A 23,325-nucleotide genomic window follows, 5' to 3' on the forward strand; every position below is an offset into this window, starting at 1 on the left:
CAGCACGGCTGGCACCCGCCTGGGGACCTCATGCCAAAATCGCCCTGAGAGGCTGCGTCTCTCACTGCTGCCTCATGAACACCATGTCCTCACACTTCAGGGACATGCTATCACTCTGAGGCCTCCTTTCAAGTAAAACTGAGACCCAATAGTGTTTAACCAAACGCTAGTCGGTCATACACCCGACTGCTTGTTAGAGGGTCAACAAACACCCTGCTAAGACTGCGCACGTCACCACGAACCCTGGCCACAACCCCTGAAGAATGCACTAGACGGAAGTAAGACACTGGAATTCTTTAATGCGTCTGGTTAACGCCACTCACGCCACTCGTAGCAGGAACGGCAACGCTGTAACTCAGCGTCTCACAGAACTGGTCGGTAAGGGTTTAAGGGTGGGAATGAGAACAGAACGCAGGAGGCACATGTGTCGGGTTTCACCCCCGATAAGAACTCAAACTCAAAACCGCTTCCTCCTCTGCACCACCACTGCACGCACGGTGGGGGCTGTTCCAGCGTTAGTCCCACGACTCCTCTTCCACGGGGTTGGGAACTTGCGAGGAAGAGAATCCCACTGCGTTCAGAGCGCTCCTGCCCTGGTAATTCTTTAAGAGGAAGGAGACAAGGAGCACTCAGTTTATGACGGCTGGAAGCCGACCCGTGCGGACTGACCGCAGGCGCACACGCCCTCCCCCAGCGGGGCCCCCGCCCACTCTCCACGTGCCCAGCCTCCCTGCAAGAGGCCCAGACCCACGGGGAAGTCTGAATTGCACAAAATAGGCCGCGGAAAACTTGGCGCCAATAGTTGTGGCCAACTGAGACACTTAAAGCTCTACGTGGGAACGAAAGCCCACACACCGAGCGGTTCGGGTGCTCCGTCTCCGTGGCCTGTAACTGACGCACCAAAAAAGCCACACGGCTCGTTTCCGTGGTATCTTGTCTCAGGCAGTAACGTGGTCAGAGCGCCAAAAATAAAGGGTTCCTACAGAAAGCGCAGAAGGGCCTGGGACAGCATTTAGAATGGCAGCACGTCTGGGAAAGGGGGACGTTGGAGCACTCACTGCGACGTGAGTTCCTCATCTTTAAGACCAAAGGTATCTGCACAAATAGTGAAGTAACCTTGTAGGTAGAAAAACAACGGCCTGGATACACCTCGCACTTTCTAGTTCCTCGCAGCCCTAGGTGCATTTCCAAGGGGCGACCAGAAGCCGAGTTCCAAACTGCCCCCTCCACCCACCTTTCTCGTGTCCACGGAGGCGAACACACTGCCCTTCGGGCTCCCGCCGAAGCCAGGCCCGCAGGCGCTGTAGGCAATCTCCTCCAGCCACGCGGGGACGTCCTGCTGAGCCTGTGAAACAAACCAACCCCATGGAGGCCTTGCATCCCCAGGACTGGAACCATTTACTTCTCGGGAACAAACATGCATATGCAATGTCTGCGCCCCGCTCAGGAGCCCCCCCCCCCCCAGCTCCGTCTGCGCCCCGCTCAGGAGCCCCCGCCCCAGCTCCATCTGCGCCCCACTCAGGAGCCCCCCCCCCAGCTGTCTGCGCCCCGCTCAGGAGCCCCCCCCCCAGCTCCGTCTGCGCCCCGCTCAGGAGCCCCCACCCAGCTCCGTCTGCGCCCCGCTCAGGAGCCCCCCCCCCAGCTGTCTGCGCCCCGCTCAGGAGCCCCCCCCCCCCCAGCTCCGTCTGCGCCCCGCTCAGGAGCCCCCCCCCCCAGCTCCGTCTGCGCCCCGCTCAGGAGCCCCCCCCAGCTCCGTCTGCGCCCCGCTCAGGATCCCCCACCCAGCTCCGTCTGCGCCCCGCTCAGGACGCCCCCCAGCCCCGACGCCTGCACTCACGTCAGACAGCACCTTCACCAGCGGCTGGGCCAGCAGCAGATCCGACTCGGGGTCAAAGAAGGAGACGGCCCTGCCCGTGTTGCCGCAGCGGCCGGTGCGCCCAATGCGGTGCACGTACTCGTCGATGGCTGTCGGGAGGTCGAAGTTGATGACGTGCTGGACGTTCTCAATGTCCAGCCCTCTGGCGGCCACCGAGGTGGCAACCAGCACCGGGCACTTGCCGCAGCGGAAGTCCCCGAGGGCCTGCTCGCGCTCTCTCTGCTCCCGGTCCCTTGCAGGAAAGAGAACACGGATCTGAGGGCAGCTCTTCGGAAAACTGTCCGGACCACCGCTGAGGTTCGACATATAAAGTTCTTTAATACCAACAAGAACAGCTACATGTAACACTAATGTCCCCTTCTCACTCACCACGTATCACACTCACTCCCTTACACCATTATTTTATTTCCTCCTCAGAACACGAATCAGCCCCGTTTGCAGAGGAGCTAAGAGCTGATGCAAACAGCCAAAACCTATGCTCAGGGACGACAAATGTCAACTCTCCCCTATTAATAATCTGTATTCATGATCTTTCTAGTTTTGAAAAAATTTACAACTACGTGATTAGAAGACTTTCTTAAAAATACAGATGTTTTAAAAAAGTATAATCTCAGAATTCCACACACTCACCAGTGAATGTTTTACACCTACTAGTAAAGACCCAACAAAGCTGTGCTGCTGTGGTGTTCAGGCGCGCCGAGGACAAACGTCGTCACCACAGAGATGAGACGCAGCGGAGGAAAAGCCCGGGTCTGAGGGCCCGAGAGCCGTAGGCGAGGCCGTCTGAGAGGCGGACGCCCCTCCCGAGGGGTCTCAGACAGACCCTTCCACTCGCCCGGCCCTGGGAGTGAGGGCGCAGAGCAGCGGCTGGGGCCCGGGGCGCTCTGAGTGCTGATCCCAGACTAAACCGTACGAGTTCTATGTACTCATGCTTCTCAACACATGACAAGTAGAAGTCGCCTCTCTGCTAGAAAATACGAATCTACTCACCCATGAATACTGGTTGTTGATATTTTTTCTTGACAAAGGAAAGTGGCAATAAAATCTGCTTTTTTCTTCGTTTCAACAAAGACCATGGTTCTTTCATCGCCTACAAGACAACGAAACAACAATTAACATTCAAACTGAAACACAGAGAAAGGCAGAGGGGCGGGGTGGGCGCGAGACCGTCTTCGCTCCCAGGACCCCGACTGGCCCGGCGGGTCTGAGGGTGCAGATACACCCCTAGTGGGTGGGTGGCGAAGGGGAAGAGCAAAGCGCTGTCCCCTCGCTTCAGGGACCAAAGACCCTGGCTCCCCCTCTGCCCTTCCCAGCCCTCGGCAGCGGCGGGACTGGCTCAGGTCCTCACAGCCCGCGCTGCAGAGCAGCGCCTCGGCTCTTCACCCCCCACGCCACCCCAATCTTTCGTTCTGATCCGACTGTCCAAGATGCTTCAAATCCTGGCACCCAGCCCAGGCCTGGTAGAGTCTGCAACAGCCCATGTTCTAACTCCACCTCCGAAGTGGAACGAAGGTCAGATGAGAGATGATACTAGAGAACCAGGAGAGAAATCGGAAGGGCAGCTGGTTCCTGCAATAAGGAGTGAGGTCTGAAGACACAGTCACTTTACTCAGGGGAGTAATGGTTCTGTATCTGATTGGGACGTCCCCCGACACGGCGCGCGGTGCCACCGCCGACCCCCCGAGCGCCAGGCGCAGCGCCTCCTGAGCAGCTCGAACCCTCGCCTCTCCCTGTCTCGGTTCCCGGGGCGAGTCCCCCGCGACAGGAAAACCCAGCTGTGCTGACTCTCGTCCGCTGCCTCCTCCCCTCTCTACTGACTGGGTTTATTCTTGTCCAGACAAGGCGCTACTCCCCACGGGTGGCCGCGGTGGCTGCTAGCTGACTTTTCTGGCCAGACCATTTGGTGATCTCTGTCAGTGGATTAATAACTTAGAGCAGCTATTCTGTTGGGTGAGAAGTGATACTGAATCCGCTCTGTGAGCCTTGAGAGTCAGGCCACTGTGAGTTACAAGGTCACTTAAGGATCTAACGAGAACCCAGCTTTGACGGCTGGGCCGCAGAGATTTGTCTTTGGGGGCTCACGCTCGACTGCGGCTGCAGCGGCCCAGCTGAAGCTATAACCTCGTGTGCAATTCAGCGCAGTCTTCATCCACCGTTACGTATGACCATTATGTTAACCCCCTATAGAGAGTATTAACAAATTATAAAGTCTCTTGAATTAAAGGAGCTCAATTCTGATGAGTTTACAGAAATAAAATGGAGAAATAACCTATTGAGATAAATACTCCTAAAATTCCCAGAAAATAAACTTAACTCATACTTTAACTGTATCAAAATTATTTTTAAAATTCTTCCTAGAGGAACTAAATTGGAAACATTTTAGGATTCCAAGTTCATATAACTATTATTTTCTAATCCTCACCTGAGGCTACATTTATTGATTTGAGAGACAGACAGATTTACATTGATCAGTTGCCTCCCAGATGCGTCCTCACTGGGGACCTGGCCCACACCCAGGCCTGTGCCCTGACCAGGAATCGAACCTGCGGCCTTTGGTGCCCAAGACAACGCTCCAATCAACCGAGCCACCCCTGCCAGGGCCCGTGCTCATGCAGTTAATGAAATGCTTGATAAGCAAGACTAATGTAATGACTTTGGTTAAAAACACACCCGTCTCCGCTCCAGGTCAGCACGTTAAGGGCACTTCAGACCCGGTCTCACCTCACCTGGGTCTGCTGCCCTGACACGCAGAGGTACGCGCCCGCCGAGGGGACGCGTGAGGCCGCAGAAATGCTGACCTGCTCAGCTCCGTTTCCTCTCACTCAGCAGTATGTTTCTCAGGGCGTCCTTCTGACCCTTCCCAAGGTTTCTATCTCGCTTCCAGGGACTTAAAGCAGTAGGACCACACTGAGCTCATCAGCGGCAATCACTGAACACAGGCCGGACCTCGGCAGTGGAGGGACTCAACACAGGTCCGTGGCCTCCACTCCGGATTTCCACCTCCTGTCGAGAGGCAGCGTCTGAGTCACATCAGTGAGACGCTCCCCTCTGCCACCGGAGCGGGGTGGTGGGACGGGAACGCTGGGGGTCGGGAGTCACGGGGCACGCCCGCGAGCTTTGGGACCAGCTACGGTAGCGTGCGCAATGTCCCGCCATTGTCCATCCGCCTCCAGGACCGCCACGAAATACCAGTCGCGGAGTTAAACGCTGTGATTAACCTAAGTACCTGAGATTATACTAAGATTGATAGGGACAGAGAAACACAGATGCGTTTGTTTTTCAAGAAAAAAGGGTAATTTTCCCCCAATTGGTGCCTCTCAGTACTTTGGTCTGAGGTCTCCTGAAAGTCTTACAAAACTGACTGATAATTCCCGAGGGTTTCAGTGACGTGGGCCCTAACCACCGAGGTCTGTCCATCACATTAAGGACAAAACCCAAGGGAGCCCGAGATGCTTCCCTGACGTCCTGTACCGAGAACACAGAACCCTCGGGTCACTGTGGGAACTGTTTCCACCTCGGCGAGCCCCGGGGAGGACTGGGCGGGGAGACCCTGGCAGCACCCGCCGGCCCCAGGGGCAGGGAGGCACAGGGCGTCAGCACTCGGACACTGGGCTTTGTTTGGGCTGATTCATGATGTGGGAGTCTCAAAGCAGGTTGTGAAATGTGCCCGATGTCTAGCAAAATGCAACTGTTTTGGAGGGAACTGCTTCTTGAGTTACCGTTTAATGCCTTAATTTACAATAAGGTTCTTTTTTTCTCACGTAATCAGCCTGTATTGCAGAGAATCTGTTTATGTCTTTATCTAAAGAAAAAAGAGTGCAAAGTCCCTTACTTACGAAAGAGCTCCTGTTTTGCACAAGCGCATGACCTCCCGAGTCTGGGCTCACCGGCCCGTCACTAACCAGCAGCCACGCCCCGTTCTTCAAACGCCAATCACCCCACACTGATCACATGTCCAGCCCTGACCACCTCTTGGTTTTGCCTTTTTAAGATCAGAACGTAAGTGTAGAAGAAGAAATTCACCTACACGAGCTCTGAGCTTTGCTAATGCTGTTAATACATGTTACTTCGAAAATGTGTTCGGACGAACGCTGACCCCCCGATAAGCCCAGCCGCCACCTGGAGCCATGCGGGCTTGCCCCAGGGTTACTGACCGCACTCCCCGTGCCGCGCCCCGTCCCTGGGACTGGCCCGTCTGTTCTCCTCAACCCCTTCGCGCCTCTTCAGGGGGACCGCCCAGTCAGTGCTGTACCCGGCCCGCCCCGACGCCGGGCACCCCAAACTTCCGCACAGAAAACTGAGTGGCGGCTGTGACAGAGCAGCCCAGACCCCGCAGGAGGCATCAGAGGGCGGCAGCGCCGCCCTGGTCAGACGCGGATGGAATGACTCGATGCATTTCTGGTGTATTTATCAGAGGCCTGACGGCCCCTGCCTAGTCGTAATTTCACTTGTCACTCAGAAGTGTTTTAGTTATAACCCACTGCTCTCCTAATTTGGACGCAGCACTTGCCAGGCCAGCGGCCGCCCCCAGACTCCCACCCGGCGCTCTGTACAATCACCAATACCTGCCTGCACGGCCTGCGTCTATGCGCCTGCGGTTCTTGGCGTGCAAACCCTGCCTGCTCGCTGCAATGATGCAGATGTACCCGCCACGGGCTGAACACAGGCTTCATCCCCATCGGGGCGCTTTGCCTACCACGTGGGGCAATGGCCTTACCACCTTTATTCTGCAGACCACAGAACAACCGATTTTCCTTATTGGTAGCACCATTCCCATTAAACCTGCACGGACTTGCCCACCCCTGACAGTCGTCAGTAGGCAGTGAGCCACAGGCACAGAGTGTGGCGGCCGGAGCTGGCCGGAGCCCCCACCACGAGGCTGCCCCGACGCGGGCCTGCGCGCGGCAGAGTCTGCCTCTCCCACGAGGACGCGCAGACGGCGCCCGGAGCAGCCCCGCGCCCGCCGACACCGAGGGACAGCCCCGGGCCGGGGGCCGAGCTCCCGCCGCTCTGACAGCTCCCGGGCCCTCTCACCGGACGGGGCAGGGTTTCTGGGCCGAGACCGGCAGCAGGTGGCATCGTGACAGGGGACGGGTAACGGAGCCATGAAGTAAGAAGGACGTGAGGAACTTGGCGACCTTCAGAAGAGAGGAACTCACTCAAATTTCTAGGCACTGCAGAGGAAATAAGGCGGAGGGGCTCCTAGGCCTCGTCTCCAGCCGTCGACAACCACCGCGGAAGTCGGACCGCGGGTTTCTAATGAAGCATCCGGGCAGAAGGGGACTTTATAGTGTCAGTAAGAGTTCCATTCTGCGCCACTCCAGGTTTGTCAAACACACTCAGGGAGGCCTATACGGTTAGCGAACAGTCCTGCGGCACGTACACAAATAAGCCAAACAGGAGGGGACCGGCCCTTCTCGGGGCCCAGCATCAGCCCTGAGGCTCCAGGGACCGCGAGGGGACGCAGACCATGGCGAGAACTGCAGCGCCCGCCCGGGAGGAGCAGGAAGACAGCGTCCAGCTCACCCTGCGGGGTGGCCTGGGCCTTTCCTGTCTCCTCTTCTACGCCTCGGCTGCAGCTGAGCGCGGGGAAGGTTAAGCCACAGAAGCACAAGCATTTCTCTCAAATGCAACCGCCTATTACTTTGTCGCTATCAGCCCGTTCTGCATCTGTCTGTAAACTCATGTCCGCCTTCTTGACATGTGCGTTCTTTAGGGTCTCCTATGGACCAGCTAGGACATCTTCCTAGTTCCCCTGGTAACGGAACTCAAAATCTCTAACCTCTATTCATTTAAAATAAAATGATGAAAAAGGCAGCTGGTTATGCTGCCATGAAATAATGAAAATGAATTTTAAAGGCAGAAGGGGGAAGCTAGCAGGTTTCAAACTAAAAATAGAAAAGGACATAAATCATATGAACAAAAATCTGTGAAACGTGAGGGCACACTGGATGGATATCCCACGCAAAGTGAGAAGAAAACAAAGCAACAGGAAGCTCTGCATGGTGACACACGTAACCCGTGAGCTGACACACAAACACACCGGGAGGGCGCACACAGCCCCGCAGGGCACCCCAGCGCCGCTGACCACTCTCCTCAGGAAGACGACCCTCAGACCGCACGCCGCAGGCCCACGCACAAAACCGCTCGGACGGCCACACTGAAAGCGAGCTCCAGCCCAGCAGGACCGCGTGGCGGCCGCGGCGGCGCTTGGGGCCCCCTCCCCTGGGAGGTGGTGGCACGGCCTCGCTGGGGGCTTGTCTTCAGACTGACTGAGCTCACACACAGAAAACAATCGGGACAACATGTGGCCCACAGCACTTACTATTTTTATTCTATGTACCACAGTGTATGTTATGAAACATCATGAAGCAAACCAGATAAAATTTCTCAAACTCGAGATGAGTATTTAGTTTTTAAAAGTCTTCCTACATAAAGACTAGAAACCTTTAGAAAGTGCTTTCTAAAGCCACTTTCCTCCTTTCTCTCTTTTGCTCACTTTGGGGAGCTCGGTGGTTCCTCACCTCCTCATCCCCCATTTCCCAACTCTCAGACGGACACGCGGACAGAGCAGGTCACTGCCCCGGACGATGGGGGAGGGGTGGCAGCCCAGGAGACAAGAGCAGGCGCCCCGACGGCCTGGCTGGGAGTTTTACTTCCAGACACACACTGCAGCTACCTTGGTCAAACAGAGAAATACACAGCTTCCCATAAAAACTGTTTTTAGGGAAGGGGTCCTAGACTTCTCGTTGGTATTGTGAAGAAACAGAATCAGATCTTTCCAGTCCCTTCCAGCTGGAAAATGCTTTAAGTCTGTGACCATGAGGAGGCCTCAGGGCGCAAAAGCTGGGAACCAGACACACAGCACAAATTCACTTTTGGTGGAGCAGAGTTGAATGTAAAGACGCATTACTAAGCCCTTCTATTTCCTAACACAAAACAGAAAAATTCTGCTGAAACAGTTTTTAGTCAAATACTGTCAGGCAAAGTCTCAAATCCTTCCTATTCTAACCTTTCTGAAGGAGGAAGGACTATACTACCATATAACTTACAGAGAAAACCGAATCATAAAAACCCCTATAAAAACACCTGTAGAAAAAAGGAAATAACAAAAATGAACTTATTAAAACTCACACCAAACAATCCTTAGCGGACTTTTTGGACACCAGCAGCCTGAGGAGAGAGCCGCGCCCGCGTGGGATACCTGTGCTGCGCAGAATCTCGACGAGCTTCTCCCTTTTTGAGTATTGGCCGACCTGCAGGACCGACTGCTGCACATCTGTGCAGGCTCCGCCCACTTGTCCAACAGCAACGAACAAGTAATTCGGCTTCAGAAACTCCCCAGCCATCCTGAAAAGACAAAGATTATTCCTTAACTTACGTCTTTCATTAACACCGTAACATTTGCTGAAATCCTGCAAGTGCTCTTTTCAATGGTAATTTGACAGACAAGGCGAATACTTACATCAGCCAGGTACTATTCCCAAAGACCCACAGAACATGCTAAGGCCCGGCAAACCGTAACTACTAGTGAACAACTTTGTGTCGAGTAACAGACACAGTGATCCTGGCTGGTGTGCTGAGCGCACACCTGCACACAGTGTGTGTGTAACGGTGATGACAGGTCAGCCCAACTGCATTCAATGGGCAAAACCACATAAAATGTGTGTGCAATGATGCTAACAAGTGTGTTAAACTGCAGACGATGTATATATAACAAAGATACAGAGCTGGCTAAACCGAGTCTCAGACTACAACGAACAGAAGTTTTTATCACACTGAAAGCTGTTCTTCCCTCACGGCTTCTACGATGTCAAACGAACTATTGTGAGCAACCAGGTCTCAGGTCAGTGCCTCTCACGTTCTCACACACAGAAAATGGTGTTTGTTGAGCAAAACTGGGCAAGAGAGAGAGAGAGAGAGGGACAAGCAGCAAAGGGCCTGGAGGCGAGGCCAGCCCTGGCCGTGGGCGCCCCACCATCGCTGGGGGGACCATCGTGACACGCACAAGGTCACGCAGAGACCTGGGGGGCGGAGAAGGGGCACTGCCAGCTGCAGAGCTGAGTTATGAGGGTCAAAGGGCGGATCCAAGTCCCTCCCCGGTCCTCCCTCTGCCCCACAGCTGCCCCTTCTTTCCTAGCTGCCTCCCAGAAAACCGTGAACACAGCTCACGGCCTCCACGTGTCCGGAACCCTCGCCTGTTCTACCGCCATAGATGAGAGAAAAGCTTCCCTTCGCTTTGCCTCCTTCCAGAGACGAGCCTCTCCCCGCACCCAGACACAAACCCCGAAATCACCTGCTGTTTGTACTGTCCGTGAACCTTTCTACTCACTCAGCATCCCGTGAGTGCCGTGTGCCAGGGGCGCGTGGGGCCGGGCACCGGGACCCAGGGACGGGGGTGACGGACTTGGCCTCTAAGGTGCTCCCACCAAGCAGGATGGGTAGTTATATACAATAATCACTATACTTTTGTAAGTATATAGTTTAACAGTTTCATGCTTTAATTATATACTAAACATCTTAACATTTAATACATTTTATAATCATCATCTAGTGTTAGAACAGTGAACATCTCTGAGCACTTACCACACCCCAATAAATGTGCAAGCAAAGTGTTTAAAGAGATGAAGCGCACATCTACTCAGAAGACTCGAGCGGGAGGCCTGGCCCGAGGAAGCGGCAGCCGGGGCGCAGAGCAGTGGCAGGCAGGGGTGGCGCTCAGCGCCAGGGGAGGGGGACAGAGAGCAGACAGTGGGGGGGGGGGGGCGGGATTCGCTGTGCCCGGCCAACAGCAACTGCTTTGTTTTAAATCCTGGCCCAAGGACACGTTTATTGATTTTAGGGGGCAGAACACACGGCCACTGGGGCTGAGCGTTCCCCAAACCCTCTCCTACTTCGGGGTAAATCGGAACAGGACGGGCAGCAGGAATATGACTCGCTAATGAGGCAGGTGGCTGACGTCACTGACTCCCAAGGGTGGTGGCGGACATGTACGCGTCCCGCTTCAAAACTTCAGACGCCGTTCAAGTGTAAGGGACTCTCATTTTATGCATCGCTAAGAATCATCTGTGCCAGCTGACTAAATACTTTTTTAGGACTTAGTCTTTTTCCTCAACAAAAGGCTCTTTTCAACTTCACAAGCAGACTTCCGAGATCCTCTGGTAAGTAAAACACACAGCCAGCAGCTCCACGAGCTGAGGCGTGGCGAGCACCTGCTCCCACGTGGCTCCCATCAGACCAGGGACCCGCTTCAGAGCAGGTGGGCCGCAGGGCACACTGCGCCACGACCCCCGGAAGCTGCCCCGACGGACACCGGAGCCGTCCACTGAAACCGCAGCTCGCCGGCCGGCCCGCCGCTCAGCGGGGCACGCGGCCGGGACACAGGAGAGCGTGGCCGCCCCCACAGCGCCAGGCTCTGCAGGCCCGGGGCTCGCGCTCCCCAGGAACAGCTCTGCCACCAACAGCAGCGGGAGCCTCGGGGATCCCGAGCGCAGGCGCGGTCTGTGCCCTTCCGGCTCCCCGGGGCCAGGGGCCAGGGCCAGCAGGCAGCCGGAAGAGCCTCCACACTCCAGGGAGGCGGCCCCTAACCTGAGAACCCCCCAGACCACTGGTGTCAGGGCCCGTTCTCCCAAGCTCTATCCTTTTGATTCGGAAAAAACGCGCAGTCATGGAAGTAACTTCATTCACAACAGGCGCTTACTAAACCCTCGCTAGATGCTGACCTGTAACCCAAACACAGGCATTTTAATAAAATGTGGTGCTAATGCAAAGCCGGGAACAAAGGTAAGGAACAGTGAGCAACGCGGAACAGTGAGCAACGCGGTAGACTTTTAGGAATACACCCAGTTTTTAAACTACTATTTTAAAATCTTTAAAAAACAACCACCAACAAGTCTCTCAAAAATACAACACTCGTATTGCTCTGCTCCCCCCAGAGCACCCAGGAAAGCACCACTGTCTTTGAGAAGAAGAATTACCTCTGAACTTCCTCTGGGAAAGTCGCACTGAACATGAGGGTCTGGCGCTGAGCCTTGGTTGGCATCCCTGGGCAGGAAATTAACTTCTTCATCTCTGGCCCAAAACCCATATCCAGCATGCGGTCAGCTTCATCCAAAACTAAGTATCTGACCTGTCTAAGACCAATCTTTAAGGACATTTTCAAAGGTTAGAGAAGAGAACACACAAGAGTTAACATTAAACTAAAATATTCCTCGCACCTCCAACTGTTAATACATGCTTCAGGTCGAAGACCAGAAACCTCCGCGTGAGCGACAACCGTCCTGCCTAGACCGTGCCGCTGCTGTTTGTCTCGGGTCTCGGTTGTCCCTGACGCTGTAGAACACTTTAGAAGGTGAGCCCAAAGGAAACCCACCGCCTGGCTCCGCCCCGCTCTCCTCCGTCCGCGCTGCCCGCCCCTGGCCCCTGCGCTGCGCCTGAGGAGCTGGCTTTGCAACATCAGGCCGTCTTTGAAGTTGAGCGCCGCCGGGGCCAGGGACGCTCTGCTGGGCTAGACTGTGTGACCTGATCTAGTCAGATTCTTGGGGGAGTCAGAAGCCCTAAGCAGATGGCGAAGACAAATACCTTATAAATGCAAGCTCTCCTAGCCCCCTGAACCCCTACTTAAGCCTCCATTCTCCCCTCTCTCAGAGACAGCTGGGAAGCACCCCTTACCTCGACAGCCACTGCTGTGAAAAGCAGCACCTGTTTGCAACTTTGCAGGAAGGAGCTGGTGCCTGGGGGGCTGCCCTGGGGACGGTTACTGGGGAACCGGGTAGGCCCCCCTTGGCAGGTGCGCGGACAGTGCGCCAGTCTGCGCGCCCCTCAGAGAAGGGCTAGAAAAGCGGGTCACGCCCACAGACGTGCCTTTAAAGTCACGGAAACGAGCAGCCCTGTCAGTGCCACCCCCACACTGAAGCAGGGGGCAAAGTCACTGAGGTCAAAGGCCATCTTCCGTGAAAAAAAAGAGTTCACCCAGACAGAAGCGCTGGCTGCGTCTCTCTCCCTCTGCGCCGGGTGCCGGGCCCGGGCGCTAACATCAGACGCCGGCTCTCACCCTGGCCCGTTGCTTACAGAGCTGACCGGGGGGTTTCTAGAATGAGTCTCGCAACTACACTGAGTCTGTTTTCCCAAGGATGAAATGAAAACCACTACTTACCTCCTGCTGAAATCATTTTAAGAATTGTATGAGAACACGTTAAAAACCACAATGGGGGCCTACTATGGAAGTGGCTAAAATGGTACTCAAAAAAGTCTCTCTCCCCCCCCCCCCACTGTCCTCATTTCCCATACAAGAAGTTATGCCTCTGTTCCCCAAACACACGACCCTCCGGGCCTACCTTTTCCTTCCCTATGACATCCATCAGTCTCCCGGGAGTGGCACATAACACGTTACAGCCTTGGACGATCTGCCGAACTGAGTGGCCAAACTGGGTCCCCCCATAGATGACAACAGCTCTTACACATGTCCTGGTGACAAGAAAAATAAATTGTCATTTTCTAGTTACTTGAAAATTAGACATTTGTTTCTAACAAGATGTAAAACAAAATCCATAAAGAGAAACATTAACACATTCAACAATCTTTAAATAAAAAAAACTCCTCCCAGGAAGTTGATGAACAAGTGAGAAACTATGAAAAAATATCGGGTTTCCCATCCGATACAGGGCTCTTCAAACACAAGGATACACTCTACCCACCCCCACCACACACAAACACATGAACCAATGGCTTGTCAGAACACAAACAGCTTCTCAACGTTCTTTCAGTCCAACATGATCCTGAAAAGGAAATCGGACGTGTTCTCCCGCAGGGCTGACGGCACCACGCGGGCGGGCGCAGGGCGGCCTCCATGGAAATGTACGCGCTGACTTCTGTCCCAGTGAAGTCACACATGGGAGTCTGCCCTTCAGATACGCCCCCATAAGGGGCAAAGATGACCGCAGAGTAAGATTCATTGCCAACATTATTCTTAATATCAAAAGACTGAAAACTAAGTGTCTAACAAGAGAAGACTTGAAATTGCCGTCTCATTTCAAATAAACTGGTTTATACAGAATAAAAGGTTAACAGCTTTTCCACAGGAAATTCTAAAACACTATCAAGAAAAACACTAAGATCCCAACAGATAAACTGGATAGACAGTAAGTGGATAATTCACAAGGGAAAACTATTAAGCATTTAAAAAGTAATTCAACCTCCTAATAATCAAATAGTTTAAAAATGAAGGTCCCTGCAGTGGTTTAAAATATGTACACAAGTTCTCCAACACGCCTTCCTTCCACCAGATATGGGCCCGCCCCCCGCCCCCCAGTGTATGCAAGGCCAGCTCCGCAGGTGTGGGACCTCTGCGGTCACCCTGGGCCCGCGCTTAGAGCGGCCTGAGCCTCGTCCGGCGCTCGGCTCTTCGCTTCCTAATTTGGTAAGTTTTGCACGAAGTACCTGTGTTTTCACTTTGCACCAGGCCCAGCAAACCCCACAGCCAGTCCTGAGCAGGGACTGAGACTCTGACTTCTTCGTGACACACAGTGTAGCAGGAGTGACTGCACCTGACTTATAACACAGATGGCACCGTGTCCTGCGCCTTCCCATCGGTCACTCAGCCTCAGGGAAGAGACCGCGGTGCCCACAGGGCGGCCAGGCAGCCGGCTGCAGAGGCCCGGCCCAGCCCCACAAGGCGGCACCCCCTTGCCACCTCTTGTCCACAATCTCACAAGAGACCTCAAGCCAGAAGCGCCAAACGGCCCCCCGCGCCCCGCCCCCAGAAACTGCAGGGTAGTAGTTACTGTGGGAGCAGCTGAGTTTTAGGGCGATTTGCTCAGCAGCAACAGGTAACTAACACGACACCAAGTCCTGGCCAAGCGTTGAGTAAAAGGAGCACTTCCATGCACGGCTGGCAGAAACGCACACTGGCGCAAGCTTCCAAGTAAGTTCACACCCTTCCACATTCATTCATTTAAAAATACTGTAGGAAAATACTTCAAACATAACATAGAAAAAGTATATAGCAGCTGTTCATCACAGCTTTATTTATAGCAGCCCCAAGTTAGAAGCAACATAAATGCCTCAAAAAAGGGAAATAAAATATCTACAGGTGGACAATCCTAAAGTCATTAAAAATTAGGTCTCATTATGACATAAGGAATTTTCCATACTTATGTGTAAAAAACCCAGAAAATTATCTGAAACACCAAAGTACATTTTTTAAATTAAAAACTACCAGGTAGTCCCGGGTGGTGAGGCTCCGTGGACCAAGCACCGGCCTGCCAACTGAAAGGTCTCGCAGGTTCGATTCCCGGTCAGGGCCCAGGCCTGGGGTGTGGGCCGGGTCTCCAGCTGGGGGCGTGCGGGAGGCAACCACACACTGATGTTTCTCTCCCTTTCTCCTTCCCTGCCACCCTCCTCTTCCTCTTAAAAAACAAAACAAAACAAAAAACTACCAGATAATACAGCAATCTGTTCACCACTTTCTCACCGTCCTACTTCTATCATCACGTAACTTTTAATAAGCATGCTTCTTTAGAAAATTAAAATAAGCAGGGATGCCATAATTAAGATTATGAAAAAGAACATTTCAACTAAGTAACAGGAACTACATGGCTGCTTTATCCCTGAGCCCTTCCCCAGATGAGTGAGGACACACGGCAGGAAACGTGCGCCGGGGCGTGGCCCCCGCACACACTCACCCAAAGGAGAACTTGCGAGCCTCGAGGAAGATCTGGTTGATCAGCTCCCGGGTGGGGGCCACGATGATGCACTGGGGCTCCTGCAGCTCCCGGAAGCGGCTGGCAGTCACGCCGTCACGCATCAGGTGCGCCAGGATCGGCAAGAGGAAGGCCGCCTGCAAGGGAAACGGCATCACCCGCACGTGCAGGCGCCACCCCTGCCCGGACACCCCCACCTGGTGCCCGGGGGCCTCAGCCTTCTTCCTTCTTGCTGGTCATTAAAATGAGAAAGGAAATCCGTTCCATGCCCATGAAGTTTCCACACTCAGGTCCCTGTGCTCCTACCGTTCAGTACAAAGTGTCTGGTCAAGGGAATCTGCCTGAAACAACATCTTCAGTTCTCTTTGAACAGCTCACCCATGGATCCTGAATAAATCAAGGGACATTAGCTCGTTTATAGAGGGGAGTGTGGTGGTAACGTGACGAAGTGCTGCCTTTAGCAGTTCCTCTGAGTCCTTGGGGCAGTGATGACATTGCCTCAACTGCGTGACAGAAGCGGTCCCCACGCAGAGCACAAACGGGAAATCCCACGTTTGGGTGGGGAGGGCGCAGGCGGGTAAATGGTGACGGAGGAGACCTGACCTGGGGTGGTGGACACAGTACAATGGACAGGTGACATGTCACAGAACTGGACACTTGAAACCTGTATAATTTTACTAATGTCACCTCAATAAATTCAATAAAAAAAAAATTAAGAACATCACCGGACTGAAACTGCACCTGGCCAGACAACCGGTTCTGCTGTAATGCTCTCATCAAGCAAACACGACATGAAGTCCCTGCAAAGCCCTGCCCGAGCCCCGCCCGGCCGGGACACAGCTCGCACCTTCCCTCCGACCCCGCGTGCCCACGGCTGAGGCTGGAACCCAGGGAACCGAAACTACTGTCCCGGAAACGACAGTCTGAGCTTGTCCCCTGGAGCCCCGTTCCATGGACAGACCCCACGGGTCGGCCCCAGAGCCAGCCCAGGCCGTTGGGGCTGTCAGAACGCGCGTAGCCGGGGGTCGCTCCCCCGTTGCGTAGGGCTGTTTCCCAAACGGCACCAGCACCTCACAGGCGTTCTCTGCCCCTTTCTCTGTTTTACAATCACTCCTTTTAGATACTACCATGTTCCAGAAGGAGCTGAACACACTGAGAAAACTTAAAATTCTGTTACCTGCAAAGCTACTCTAAAATAGTTCCAAATTCTTTCTTCAGAGGCACGAAACCCCAATAAAACCAGAAAGCAGAAGCAAAGATAAATACTGAGGGAGCTGACTGAAATCATCATCAGCCCTTCAACCCAGCGAAGAGATCCGGGCGGCGTGGGGAGCACCAGAGGCCCAGCCCCGCCGACACTCGGAGCCCGGGCAGAAGCCGCGTGGACAAGGACGTACTGTTTTCCCGGAGCCCGTCTGCGCGCAGGCCATCAGGTCCCGCCCCGCGAGGATGATGGGGATGCTGTACTTCTGCACCGGGGTGAGCTTAGTGTAACCGGCCTTCGCAACGTTGTTACTCAGGGTCTGACAGAGATTAGCTTCTTCAAAAGTCTGAAAGAAAGTGCAGCGATTCAATGCCCCATGTAAGCACAGGCCACTCCACAAACGTAGTTCATTTGCATTAGTGTCAAGTTTTTGTTAATTCCACTTAATATCAAAACCGTGTGCATTGCTTGATATGATCAAAGACCATGGTTCTGAGGACGTGTTTTCTGCCCCCTTCGCGCCCCCACCAGTAACAAGAGCTCCTGGCCCACAGGGACTGTAAGCCCCACCCCGCCCACGCCTGGGGAAACCCCGCCCCTAGGGCCCTCGCCCTCATGCACGTGGGGAGCAGGAAGCGCGACTAGAGAAAGCCCCCTTCCCAGGGAGCTGAGCTGAGGCCCTCGCCCAGCCACGGAGGGGTGGGTGTGACGGCAGCTTCTCCACTGTGCGTGGGGACCCGCTCCAAAGCCCCCACCCGGCACCCGAGAGGCCAGCGGGGAGAGCGCCGCAGTCTCCGACGTCAGCATCGGGGCACGTGCCCTGTGCTGTGAAGCCTGAGGCCGCTACATGGCCGCGGGGGCCGGCGCACTGACCAGGATCGCCGGCGGGGCGCTCTGGCCGGACACCTCCACCAGGATGCTGTCATACTTGTCGAAGTTGATGCCCGTCTGATAATGAGCGAAGATGGCGTCCTCCTCCTCGGGCGGCGGAGGGGGGATGTAGGTCACCTTTGGGCCTTGGGATCCAAACAATAAACAGAACCTACGTCACGAGACTAGGAGAACAATAAGAGGAAAACAGACACTGGCAAAATCAAATTTCAAAGGTTGCAGGGTTTCCCAGTATTTACCATTCAAGTTTTCCCTTCAAATGTTAAAAAGTTAGCTCAGCGCTTCCACAGCCTGCACTGCCGCTAGACTTCGGCCCGCGAGGTGCGAGTCCCACCGAGGCACGTACCTTGGGTGTCGCCGCTCTCTGCTCCTTCAGCTCCTGACTTCCAAGAATCTTCAAGGGAATCAAACCCAAAAATAAATAAATGTTTTTAAAAGCAAGGGAACGCTCACTGTTAAGAATCACATACTTGGTCTTCAGTAAAACTTACTCTTCCCAGAGCCTGTTACGATGTCTTCATTCAAACCCTTGTAGCCACCTGGGAAAGGAACCCACAGGGACGGTCAGGCCGGGCGCCCCTGGGTTCTCTCCGCTTCCTGCCGCGCCAACAAGTTCTGACGGCGGCAGACGCCGCGGAAGGCCCTCGGCACAGACGGGACTTGAGACGACTGGGCCCAGTGTCCGCTCCCTCCGTGTTCAAGCTGCTGGCTTTACGCAGCGGACTCTGTCATCCTTCACCGTGTGCCCCGTATCGCTCGGCAAAGGGGTTTATTCTTCTTTCTAAATATGCTTTATCGATTACGCTGTTACATACAGTGGTCCCAATTTCTTTTCCCTTTGTTCCCCTCCACCCAGTGACTCCCCTGCCCCCCTTAGTCCATGCCCATTGGTTGTGCACATAGTTCTTCTCAACATCTTCCTGTCTCCTCCACTCCCTCCTCCCATGATCCTTAATTCCTGCACCATCTCCCCCCCTTCCCCCTTCCCCCTCCCTGCTGACCGCCCCCCAGTATGTTCCCCACACCTATAGTTATTTTCCCACTCTCGTTGCCTGCTTAGTTTGCCTTGTTTCGGTTCCCTCGCTTCTGTTGGTTGTTGTGATACAGTTTTCATTTTAATGTTTGTAGTCTTGATCCTCCTCCTCCTAAACAAGTCCCTTTAACATCTCATGTAACAGTGGTTTGGATCTGACGAGCTCCTTCCGTTTTACTTTGTCCTGGAAGCACTTCCTCTGCCCTTCTATTCTGAATGACAGCTTCGCTGGATAGAGTAATCGTGGTTGTAGGTTTTTGCTTTTCATTCCTTTGAATATTTCTTGCCAGGCCCTTCTTGCCTGCAGGGTCTCCTTTGAGAAGTCAGCTGATAGTCTAATTGGGACCCCTTTGTATGTAATTCTCTTCTTCTCTCTTGCTGCTTTTAAGATTCTCTCTTTATTCTTAATTTTTGACATTTTGATTATAATGTGTCTTGGTGTGGTTCCCCCAGAGCCCAGTTTTTTTGGAACTCTCTGTGCTTCCTGGACCTGTAAGTCTATTTCCTTCTCCAAGTTAGGGAAGTTCTGCTTCATTATTTTTTCACAGAATTTATCAATTTCTAGTTCTTCTTCTTTACCTTCTGGCAGCCCTATGATTCGGATGTCGGCCCGCTTATAGCTGTCCCATAGGTGTCTGAGCCTGTCCTCATTTTCCTCATTTTTCATTTCTTCTTTCTGCACTGGCTGACTGTTCCTTCCCTATGTTCTGATTTGTTGATTTGACCCTTGGTTTTCTTTCCCTCACTAGTTTCGTATGTGTTTTCGTTCATTTCAGCACGACTAGCCTTCATTCCCTCCCTGTCTTGTTTAAGATCTGCTGTCAGGTCTGTAAACATTCTTGTAACCAAAGCTCTGAACTGAACCCCAGAAAGATTTCCTATCTGCTGAGCTGTTAAGATTAGATATTTGCTGTCTGGTCAGCTGCATAGTTGGGATCTCTATCATAATCTGTGTCATCCTGACAGTTTTATGTTTACCTTTGCTTCCTGGGTGGGGCTGTCACACCTCCTACGCTATAGGGAGCAGAACCTCATGCACTCATCACTACTGGGTGACCCTTCCCACCACGCTGTGGTGTTTTCTGTGGGGGCGGGGGTCCAAGATGGATTCCTGCCGTTCACTCTCCACTGAGAGACCAGGAGCCTCCTCCTCTGTCCCCACCCACTCTGGGCCTCACAGTCCGAGGCAATGGGGGCCTGCTGTCCCCGACGTTGGAATCACAAGCTGACAGGTCTGGTCTGCAGCCAGGGGTGCTCCCCTGGTGCTTCTTGCCTCCCCCTAAATACAAATGTCTGTGCTCACTGCCGTCCCGCCTCCGTTGGCACTGCCGCCGCCGCCAGCACAGCCTGACCTCTCCGCTGGCTTTGCCCTCCTTCCCGTCCGGACGAGCACCACTTCTTTATAACTTCCTACGCTGGACTCCATGTGTTTTCTGGAACTTCTGGTTATTTCTAGGTTTGTGGAGTTGTGTTCCTTCTTAGTTGTGGAGGGAGACGCAGCGTGTCAGACCAGGCCTCCGTCTTGGCCGCAAATCCCGAGAATACTTTTTATAGTAACAAATGATATATACTGAATGTTTTCCCCTACATCAAGTCAAATAACTGTATCGTAAGGAAAAACAGACTGCTTTAAAGCAACAAGGATTTGTGCAGAGATGCAGCTCCATCTGCATGGCACCCCATTTCATAGGTATATTATTTATTAAAGCTATCTATTAAATTTTAGGTGATTTTCAGGGTTTTTTTAACTTGAAAAAGTATTTTTCTGGGTAAAATTTTATAGATATTTAATTATAGCTTTATGATTACTTAGGATACAGTTTTAAAAATTTATTTACTGCTTTTCTGTTACAGCTGTCCCGCTTTTCCCCCACTGCTCCCCCTCCCCGCCCACCCCTTGCCCTCAGGCTACCCTCACCCTGTTGTCCACGTCCGTGGGTCATTCACACTAGTTCCTGGATTTCCAGCCTTTACTTACTGTAAACGAAGCTTCAGTGAGCACCCTTGCACATGTCCTGAGCAATGAGAGCCAGAGGGGAGCAAATGATTCCCCAGAACAGGCTGGGCACACAGGCGCTCCCCAAAGCATATAAAAGCAGAACCAGCCACCTTTGTCTTCAGAAATTAAACTCGGGTGACAGCCGTTTAAGCACTTGCAGGCAAACCAAACGGAAACTCACCTCGTCCAGTTCCACTTCTGCTTTGGTAAATGTCACCGTTACCTGTAAGATGTTGTTTTGCAGAATATTTAGAGAACACACTGCTTCTCCAAAGGCACGTAAACCACAGAGCTATTTCCCCTCCAATGCTGGGTCAAGGACGCAGGGGCCCCAGCCCCTCGTCCGTCCATCCCGTGACCCTACACTTAACTTAACCCTCCTTCTCCCCTGAGTGCTGTTTAAGGCTTTCGCTTATTAGAGCAGTTTCAGGCTCACCCCAAAACCGAGGGGAAGGACCAGAGCTTTCCTAGACACCCTCAGCCGTCTGCCTCCCCCGTGGCAACGTCCCCTCAAGGGGCATTGGTCCCAGCTGAGGCCCCTGCACGGACGCACCATTGTCGCCACCCCCGAGTCCACTGTTCACGGGAGGCTCCCTCTCAGCAGGGGACATGCTAAGGGTTGAGACGAAAGCGTACCCCCCATCACGGTGCCCCACGGGGGGCCTTCCCAGTCCCAGAGCCCACTGTCGCACTGCCCCCCCTCCCCACGGACCCCTGTGCCCTTCTCCAGGAGCTGTCCTTTCCAGACTGACCTCTCCCACTCAGTTACGTGCCCTTAGGGCTCCCCCACATCTCCCTGAAGACTGGTGCCCCCTTCGCGTCAGTGCTGAGGGACGCACCGTGGCCTGGACGTGCCGCAGCCTGGCGCCCGCACTGGGACGTTTTCCATCAACAACTGCGTTCTCACCGCCTTTCCTCCGTGAATCCCCCAACTCAGAACCCCTCCTTTGAAACCAATGCAAACTTCCTTTTCCTTCCTCTAATTGAAGTACAATTTACACCTCAAATTAACGGTAGATAAGAATAAATAATTCAGTGTACAAATTTTATAAAGGAGGCAAAATTGTCCATATGTATTTTGCCTACAGATCTAAAAAGCAGAGAAAATCATGAGCCAAGCAGGTGCCCCCAAACCTCTCTGCTGGGTGTCCTGACCCTAGAGCTGAAAGCCCGTGTGGATAATGAACACGCAACCACGAGGTCCAGCCCTCACCTGGGCCACTGAACGCCGGCCTCCTCGGTCCACAAAGGCCACCAGTGCGCTGTGTCCCCTCGTCCTGGTCGTATTCATTGTCTAGATTTGTAGCGGATAAAATCAGGCTGTTACTTTTAAGAAGCTTTAAAATTACGAGTAAAAAGAAGAGGCACACCAGTTTACATTTACCAGGAATCGCCTATTTTTCTAAGTGCTGCACAAAGGGTGTCTCTACAAATAATTTTCTTCAATCACAAGTGACTTCCTCAAATTTTTTCTTTTATTAAAGTTATTTTATAAGAGAAGTTAGGGCCAGTGCTACGTGGAAACGCAGCCCATCTGGAGGTGTCGCCACCTCCCCAGAGCAGTGCTGTGCCCGCCCCAGAACCTGTGTGGGGGGCTCTTCCTCCGGAACTGCACCCTCCGCTCCTGCCGTGGCCACAGAGACACCCACCGCCCCGTGCAGAACCCTCCAGACCCCCGTGCTTGTCAGAAAGTGACAGGTCGCTCATCTGCTGCACAAAGGTATGTTTTTAGCTTCTAAAGCCACTGATCTGTCCCCTGCTGGCAGGAGCCCCATGGCGTCCCACGGTGACTTCCGAGGACAAGGCCTCGGCTCCCAGGAATGACGGCGGGAAGCCACGAGGGGGAGAGAAGGCGCAGGCCGCTGTGAGGCCAGCCACGCAGCAGGGCGCCACGCCGACAGCACGTAGTGTCCCAGAACTGAGTCACACAGACTCTGAAGAGACTCCCACACTCCCGCTGAACCAGGCTGCAGCTGCGTGTCGAAGTAACACGCGTGCAGGGTGGGTGCCTGTGTGCCGGCCACTGTGCTGGGCTGTCCTCACACATCCTCATGACTGCCATGTGGGACAGGTTCCGTTTGTGACACTCCTTCTAACTGGGCCACACCACCTGCAACCCACTACTAACTTGGTCTTCCTAGGCCAAATCCTGCTCGGCAGCCTCGGAAACTCCCTCTGCCGCCTCTCCTGGACAACGTGGAAGCTTCCGGGTTGTTTCCCTCTTGATGGCCTACAGCAGCGACACACACAAGAACCACAGGAAACAAAGGCATTTTGGGGACCCAGTGACTTGAAATATTTTAAGGCATTCACAAATGATTACTAAGAAGTACCACCATGTTGACCTCTAAGTGTTTCACGTTACTACTATACACAGGTAGGGCTACAACTGTTCTTTAAACCCACTGCTTGCTTTGGGAGTCAACACTAAAAATGACTAAAAGGAAAGTGTCACTTGTAAAACACTGGGAGCGCATCAGCAGCAGGATCCCCGCAGCCCACAGGCGCAGAGGACCAGCTCTGCTGCTGAGAACCGGGGCCATCCGCGCCCAGCCACTCGGCCAGCGGGCGGCGGGCAGCGACGTGACGCCCGGCCCAGAGCGCCGAGGGGTGTCGTGTTAC

The 23,325-nt window shown here is 53.7% G+C and overlaps 1 protein-coding gene across 1 annotated transcript; it reads right to left on the minus strand.

Annotated features, from left to right (window-relative positions):
• Positions 1-279: 279 nt before the first annotated feature.
• Positions 280-23,246, minus strand: DDX4 (DEAD-box helicase 4). Its single transcript, XM_090278843.1, has 16 exons — positions 23,159-23,246; positions 22,832-22,933; positions 21,917-21,997; positions 20,885-20,926; positions 18,163-18,210; positions 18,018-18,065; positions 17,654-17,796; positions 16,974-17,126; positions 15,559-15,713; positions 13,213-13,342; positions 11,854-12,020; positions 9,081-9,226; positions 2,867-2,966; positions 1,838-2,108; positions 1,235-1,345; positions 280-602 (listed from the first exon to the last, which is right to left on the minus strand). The coding sequence occupies exons 1-16, from the start codon at positions 23,244-23,246 to the stop codon at positions 516-518; spliced, it is 1,872 nt and encodes a 623-aa protein (XP_090134969.1). The 3' UTR covers positions 280-515.
• Between the last annotated feature and the right edge of the window lie 79 nt (positions 23,247-23,325).

This window comes from Furipterus horrens, unplaced genomic scaffold (assembly GCF_987537825.1).
Source record: "Furipterus horrens unplaced genomic scaffold, mFurHor1.1.pri manual_scaffold_5, whole genome shotgun sequence".
Taxonomy (NCBI): domain Eukaryota; kingdom Metazoa; phylum Chordata; class Mammalia; order Chiroptera; family Furipteridae; genus Furipterus; species Furipterus horrens.